Source organism: Protomyctophum bolini (assembly GCF_963924005.1).
Source record: "Protomyctophum bolini genome assembly, chromosome: 3".
NCBI lineage: Eukaryota > Metazoa > Chordata > Actinopteri > Myctophiformes > Myctophidae > Protomyctophum > Protomyctophum bolini.
The window spans coordinates 7,626,935-7,634,781 of record NC_137864.1 but is presented as its reverse complement, the minus strand read 5'-3'; the positions used below and the strand labels follow the sequence as shown (position 1 = coordinate 7,634,781).

The following is a 7,847-nucleotide window of genomic DNA, read 5'->3' as shown; positions in this document are numbered from 1 at the left end:
TTTTATCTTTACAAAAAGACCATTTGGTATGCATCGAGGTACCTCTCCACCAAACAAACTACTACAGACTAGAATGAACTGAATGAAGTCAGGAGATCAGTTGGTTGGAAGGTGTGGAAAAAGGTTGCTGAATGCAGCTGAGAGCCGACACCGACTAGACGGCTACTATGGTGATAAAAGTAGTATGGTTTGATGATGTATAGTTACAGACGTGTAAGCGTCCATTTGGTTCCCAACTTCTAGTCATGTTGCCTTTGGAACCGCCTCAAGCCTCCCTGGGGTCCCCGGGCCCCACTTTGAGAACCGCTGGTGTATCAAATAGTCGCATCATTAAAAGGTTCTCATCAGACAGACAGACAGACACACACACACACACACACACACAGTCACACACACACACACACACACACACACACACACACACACACACACATACAGTACACACACAGAATAACCTACCTCCTCTTGTCTTCAGGTGTTTGTATCTTGTATTATGATATGTAAAGTATACATACCTGAATAAGTCAGTTGCTCCATTTTTGGGGGAATTATGCAACATCACTACCAGTGTAATAGATTGCACAGTTTTTGCATTGATGGTTTAGCTATTATTAAATTGAGAATCTATTGTCAGGGCGACTGTATAATTGCACTTATATTATGCTAGTACCGGTATGTCTTTTGCTAGTTTTGATGGATCACAATGAAGATGCGGGTTGCTTTATTAGAAATGCTATTTACTGTCAAATGAAGGAAGAAAAATAACTTGTAACGTATGCCTTTGTTATGACAATTTTTTATAAGTGACATATGATCAGTTTTTATTTTTCTACTGATGTTGTTTAACCGTTTGTAAAGCTTAAGACATGTTAATATTATAAACAAGTGCTGTTTTCATTTATGTGTTGTTACCACATTAACTTGTTTATTTTGTATAGGATATTTTTATCACAATGAAATAAAGCATAATTTCAAAGAGTGAGTCATGTCCACACCAAATGTTATGCTGACTGCTGAAAATAGTATTAGTATGCATGCTAAAATCCAAAGATGTTTATCAGACAGACTGACTGACTGACTACAGACAGACAGACCTTTGTTGATCGCCAGGGAAATTCAGTTGTCATGGCAGCACGTACAGCAAAGAATGAAACACAGATAGCCTAGGCATACAGGTAAGTGTAGAGAAACCGGTAGTTTACTATAGCCTATATATAAAAGAAAAGAAAGGACAATTTTACTTTAGGGTAAGTGTGAACCTGACTGCTGGCTCCACAAAATAATCATAGTTGACTTGAACGGATAGAATACAATAGATTGTAGAAAATGTGTTGTCATTGGCCTAGAATTGGCACCAGAATGCATTGCAGATGAAGCCTTTCTCACAATGGGACCTCCACAAAACAATCATATTGAACTGGTAACCCCCCAAAATACCGGTAATCATAGTTGAACTGCATGGGCCCCCTCATATCTTACTCGTATATTAGACAGTTGCGACATGTGGCGAAAATTATGATTTTGGCTCGTCAGAAATTTTCAGTAGCGCCGAAGAGCCCACTTTAGGACGGTACCCGCCCCTATGACCCACCCTCCCCGAACCGGCTTCGGGTTCCCTCAAGACGGATTGACGTGTCTGTCAGCCAATGAGCGACCAGGGGACACGATAGCGCCCACCCCCTATGGCCCACCCACCCCAAGGCATGACAGACAGTGTTGCCATGTCCGATTATTATAAATCACTTTGGGCTTGTCTCCCACGTTGAAACCCGAAACCAACATTTTAACCACTAATCCAAGGCACTCTACGATATCCCTTGACTTGACTCCTTCAAAACTCCTTCAAAGGGCACCTACGGACGGCTGCAATTCGAAACTGGCCCCCATAAATCTGAATCCACCACCCACCCCCTTTTCCCCCTCACTATGTTACTTTTCCCTGTTTACCTCATAGAGTTATTAGGTTTACCTCCTCTATGATTGATGATTTCCTGTTTTGGGGTATAAAAGTGTATATTTGTACGTAAAGTTTTGTATTGAGTTGTGCTTGAAATGTACTGTAATTTACTAATTCTCCAAACTGGTACATACTTCAAGTTCAATCAATGAATCATGAATGAATCAATCAAAAATGTCTTCGCTTCTTTTTGGCTTGTTTTCGTAGACCTGGCAACGCCGACGTCAAGACAGGCTGCGCATGCGCGCAGACCTCTGGCAGGTTACACGAGTAGTTTATTTTCAGCCTGGTTTGGGTTTCCACTGAGGAAAAGACAGTCGTGTTGGAACTGTTTGTTTGTTCTATCTTTTCTTATCGTTACTTTATGGACTTCCAATGAATTCATAATTTCCTGGCAGGCGGTCGGTGGACAAAAGTACGGAGGTTTGTCAGCCGGTGGTTTGCAACATAAACGCAAAAATAAGACATGGAAAACGTTGTGTTTGTCCGGCGGTACCACCACCAACAGGCAGGCAGCTCTGGCTAATGCTAACCGTTAGCCACCGTGTGTGTGTGCGTGTGTGCATGTGTGTGTGTGAGAGTGTGAGTGTGTGTCGTGTCGGTGAGTGAGGTGCGACAATATTGTAAAGCTCGTTTATCGGGAGCGTTAAGCTATAGACCGAGTGGCCAGGGTTATCAGCTCTGCTAATGACATTTATTGTTTGTGCGTTTCTTCGGGTGTTGTTCGTATTGACTTGTTGGCTCTTCCAAGCTAACGGTTTTAGCAGCTACAGCATCAGCATCATCCACCAACCAATACTGACAGCCAGCCAGAGAGAGAGCAGCAGCCTCTTGGTCTTTTGACAGCTGGCCAACCCCCACACCGCCGGGGTTAGATTGCACGTTCAGCCCACAGTAGCTGCAATGTCGCTCTGATCTAATCAGAACCCGTGTTTGTTTACCAAGCCAGGCTTAACGTTCACCCACCCCTGCCGAACTGTGTTGTTAAATATCTACCCGCGGGTGGCAGTAGCACAGGGTCATGATGGCAGCCAGTAGTGGATACTCTGACCTGAGGGAGAAGTTGAAATCCATGACTCCTCACGGAGACGACCACAAAAACAAGCACTCGGATGGAGGAGCCAATGGTAGCGGGAGGAACGGCCGAAAACGCAAGTTCCGGGAGTCGGATGATGACGAGGTGGAGCACAGCGGCGGTGACGACAACAACAACAGCGGGGGGGAACCCCACGAGGAGCATGAGGCCCGGAGAGTGAAGAGCGGCATCGAGCAGAAGAGCATCTTCACGGCGGAGGAGTACGCCGCCATCGAGGATAAGATCGATGAGGTGGTCGCCAACGCGGAGGCTGGCCGGTACCGCGAGCACACAGTGGACCGCGCGCCTCTGCGGAACAAGTACTTCTTCGGGGAGGGGTACACATACGGCGCCCAGCTGGAGAAGCGAGGGCCGGGCCAGGAGAGGCTGTACGCCAAGGGCGAGGTGGACGACATCCCGGACTGGGTGGAAGAGTTGGTGATCAAGCGCCTGGTGTCCAGCGGAGTCGTCCCAGAGGGCTTCGTTAACAGCGCCGTCATCAACGACTACCAGCCGGGCGGCTGCATCGTGTCACACGTTGACCCCCAGCACATCTTCGCACGGCCCATCGTGTCGGTGTCCTTCTTCAGCGACAGCGCCCTCTGCTTCGGCTGTCGCTTCCAGTTCAAGCCCATCCGCGTGTCGGAGCCCGTGCACATCCTGCCGGTGAAGAGAGGCAGTGTCACGATACTCAGGTAGGTGTATGGCTGGCCGCCCCCGGACAGTTGCCCATAAGGGTTCATTTGTAACTCCCTATAGCCATTATTGTGGTGGTTTAAAAGGCCACCACAAGGAGCAAAACATGAGAGTTAAAGAGACACGCAAATGAATTCAGGTCCACTCCACCTGTAAATTTGACCATTTATTCGATCACCACGTAAAAGGTACAACAGTTCCCAGGCTTTAGCTATACCTAAACGTGATAAAGTTGCGTTTACGAAGGTCAACAGACAATGTCTTCTCCCACGCTCACCTCCTCTCTAGCTGTTGCCAGACTTACCAGAGAGCCGCAGACTTTTTCTCTGTCGGCCAGCTTTTTCCGGGTTTTTAGACAGCTTGTGGATGGAAATTAAGCTCCACCCACGCGGCGGAATGCCGCGACGGCCAGATTCCCGGAAACGCTTGCACCAGCGGCAGTCAACCTCGTGGGTGGAGCTTAATTTCCATCCACAAGCTGTCTAAAAACCCGGAAAAGACGCTGGCCGACAGAGAAAACGTCTGCGGCTGTCGGCTCAGGTCTGGAAACGCTGTCTCTGTTCAACTTCCCACTCTCTAGTGACGGGTAAACGCCACAAATAGAGTGGCACCGCCCCAGCCCCAGTGAACACCACCTGTGCAGTGCCCATTAACTCAATTTTCTTTTAAATTTCAAGTTCAGTTTGGTATTTATTAGCCCATGGGTACACCATAACCCTTGAAGTTGAGGGAACCAAATGATCCATACAGGTCCATTTTGTTCCGTTTGTATACTTATAGAGCCTGTCTTCTCTCCTAGTGGCTACGCTGCTGATGACATCACCCACTGTATCAGACCCCAGGACATCAAGGAGAGGCGTGCGGTCATCATCCTCAGGAAGTGAGTCAACACTGCAGTCCATCATCTAGTAGTCTTGTTTAGTAGCCACTAGCCAGACATCTAGTAGTCTTGTTTAGTAGCCACTAGCCAGACATCTAGTAGTCTTGTTTAGTAGCCACTAGCCAGACATCTAGTAGTCTTGTTTAGTAGCCACTAGCCAGACAACTATTCCACAATCTCTGAATGCTGTATAGTCTGGAACTTGAACCTCCCGAAAGCCGATAAAGGAAGCTTATTATCTGTTCGTCATTTCCGTTCAAATATAATATAACGTTACGCATCTTTAAATCATACTTTTGAATTTCCATTTCTGCCAAGCAGCAAGCTATATAACGCTTTTGACTAATTTGATTTACATCCACTTCCGTGCTCCAGACTTGTATGACGGAAGCACTGAAGGACTGAAAATTGTGGTAGGCAATGTAGGGAAGAATTCAATTTTGTCCTCTGGTTCTAAAACTGAGAAAACAGCCAGCACACAATACATTTACATTACTTGTCACAAAACTGTAGTTTTATGTACCTCTCTCCACTGACAGACCAACGGACATGTTTATACCTAATGGGTCTTCCTCGGAGTTGCTCTGTCTGTGGAGAGTTAAATATAACTATGTGTGCTAGCTGTTTTCTCCGTTTCATGACATTATTGAGTGCACCTTGAGACTTTTTGTTTGACGTGGTGTGGGGCATTCTGCTTTGCAGTGCTTTCTCCTCATGGCTGTAACCTTTGCTCCCTCTGTGTTTGTCAGGACCAAGCCTGACGCACCTCGTGTTGACTCAGACAGCCCTTTACGTTCCTCTCCACTGGAGAGACCTGCTCCTCTGAAGGCCAGGCGCTCTTCTCAGGGTCATCGCAGGGCAGACCCAGACGCCGCTCACAGGTACGTTACTGACTTTGTTTTAGATCAAGGGTTCTCACACCATTGACACTAAGGTCTCAGAGGCACTTGCCCGTCTGGCAAGTACAGATCATGTTCTACTTGCCCAAAGGTGCATGCCCGAAAAGTAAATCGTTTATTATAAAATCTTAGATACCGGTAAGTGAATTTCCGTTCAATTTAACACTTTTCTTTTTATGGGCAGTGAAAACAGCACATTATACAGTAGGTTAACAGTGCTCTTATTTTACATTCCACAGACCAAAAGACGTATCTCGTGTTGTGTATATAGAGGGATGCGTCCCCTCTCAAACGAGAACTTGCCCGGTCGGGCAACCTGAAAGGAACCTCCACCTGCCCGAAAGTTTTATTTACCTGAGCTTGTAGATCGGCTAGTTTGGGAACCGTTGTTTTAGGTTATCGTGGAGTTGTACTGCATTCCCATTAGAGGGCTGACCGATGCCAGATCTTTGGTAGTGACCCTGATCACTCTACACAGTGCCTAATTATCTCAATGAACTTCTCTTGTGTCCGTCTGTCCCTCGCTCTCTCTCACCAGGCCCAGGGTTCTAGAGATGGATAAGGAGGAGAACAGGCGCCCATCCCTCTCCGGCAGCCGTCACCGTCGCCATAGCAACAGCTCAGAGAATTACTGGCGACGCGGCCACGAGCACGACAAACACAGAGAAAATTCAGGACGCAAAGTAAAAATGAGACGTCACTGAGGACTTTGCACACTCATACATACATACATATAAATACACACACACCCCAGTCCCTGCATGTTTTACACCTCAGATTATTTTTGCCACTTTCTTGCTCCACTTTTAGTCTGCCATAAGGAGAAGAGCTATCATCACCTTTATTGTTTTTGATTTGAATCTAAATCAGTTTGTGGCCGTGTGTTTTGTTTCTGGCAGACTTAAAGCCAGCATCTAGTTAATCTACAGTTATACTCTGTTGTTATACTGTTAAAAACAATCTCCACAATATGCTTTTATTTTTTTTTCCTTTCTTTTTTTCTGTGTTCATAGAAATCAAAATAGCATGTATTTTTTTGTAACTTAAGATGTACAGACCTCCAGAGCTAATGGGGCAAAAAGATGTATGTATGGACTTGTACAAAAGAGACAAAAACAAAAAAAGAATTGTTATGTAAGTTGTTAGAATGTTGAGCTTGTGTAGACCTATACACTTTGATTGAACGTTGTGCATTTTTTCTCACAGCTCTGACTCGCACACATGCGTATCCAAACAGATTATCCCTTGCTACGTTCCCGTAGCCCAGTTCCACATGCAGAAACTGTAGCTGCAGCTGTAGAAACAGCAGGGATGCACGATAATGGCATTGTTTTTGCGTATAACTGATTATTCCCAATTACAGATGATACTGATACCAATTTATGTTTCACCATTAGAGTTGACCTTTAAGTTTTATACTTAAACTGTGATTCTTGGTGCAGAAAAAAACGCCCCCCCAAAACAACTATCAGTACCTGTTATGTTTTCTTTCGAAGCACTGTCTGCATTGGTGCATTTACAGAAGGACATGAGCACAAAGTATTTCAGCTTGGATAAAAGCAAGGCTTTTGCACACCTACTGTATAGGCGACGGGGTGCGTAGGAGAAGACCAGACTTGGCCCCAACGCACTGAAAGAACTCCTGCGCAGTGTCTTCAAATGCAAGAAAACGTTATATTCCCATGAAACCTTTTTTTTCCTGCATTTCAAGACTGTGTGGGAGATTTTCTTTTTCTTTTTTTTTAGCTTAAATGTCGTTTATTTAGGCTAGCACGCCTGTCATCACAACATTAGTTATATTCGTGGCAACATATTGGGCATAGTTTTGCTATGGGTATAAGCAATGTGATGAGCTGACTGATATATATCGTGCATCCCTAATAAACATGGTTTTGGGTTGAATATCTTCCAACATCAGCTTGGTCAAATGTGTAATATATTATCACAAATCCTAAAAAAAAAAACTAAGGGCTTTTTACACTGACCCCTAATTTAGAAGTTATTTTATTTAGTGCTGCAGGTATATATTTTTTCATTCCTACCTAAATCAGGAAAACAAATTTAATCTTTCCAAATTGGTATCAGGTGATGTTTGGATTTAGTTTCATTAATCATTAGTAATGAAAAGAAAATAACATCCATAGCATGTCCTGACAGTTTAGCTTGTACTCCACCCACTCAACAGTTTAATTGTTTTAAAGGCATTGCCAGTTTAAAACAGGATTCACATTTGGATTAACCAATTTCACCATGGCATACCTATTTTCAGCATGTCAGGTGATTTGAGCTTTTTTTGTATGGTTTTCAGTGTTTAAGAAATTAAAAGTCAAGGTTTTGGTT

The 7,847-nt window shown here is 44.6% G+C and overlaps 1 protein-coding gene across 1 annotated transcript; it reads left to right on the top strand.

The window, feature by feature from the left end:
* The first annotated feature begins 2,236 nt into the window (after window positions 1-2,236).
* Window positions 2,237-7,424, top strand: alkbh5 (alkB homolog 5, RNA demethylase). The gene is made up of 4 exons (XM_080759238.1): window positions 2,237-3,727; window positions 4,528-4,608; window positions 5,358-5,489; window positions 6,046-7,424. The coding sequence occupies exons 1-4, from the start codon at window positions 2,979-2,981 to the stop codon at window positions 6,209-6,211; spliced, it is 1,128 nt and encodes a 375-aa protein (XP_080615364.1). The 5' UTR covers window positions 2,237-2,978; the 3' UTR covers window positions 6,212-7,424.
* The last annotated feature ends 423 nt before the right edge of the window (window positions 7,425-7,847 follow it).

Bases quoted from the DNA above. Each gene is read 5' to 3' on its own strand.
- alkbh5 (XM_080759238.1), top strand. From the start codon at position 2,979: ATGATGGCAGCCAGTAGTGGATACTCTGACCTGAGGGAGAAGTTGAAA. The intron at 3,728-4,527 runs GTAGGTGTATGG...CTTCTCTCCTAG, and splicing joins GGCAGTGTCACGATACTCAG to TGGCTACGCTGCTGATGACA. The intron at 4,609-5,357 runs GTGAGTCAACAC...TGTGTTTGTCAG, and splicing joins GCGGTCATCATCCTCAGGAA to GACCAAGCCTGACGCACCTC.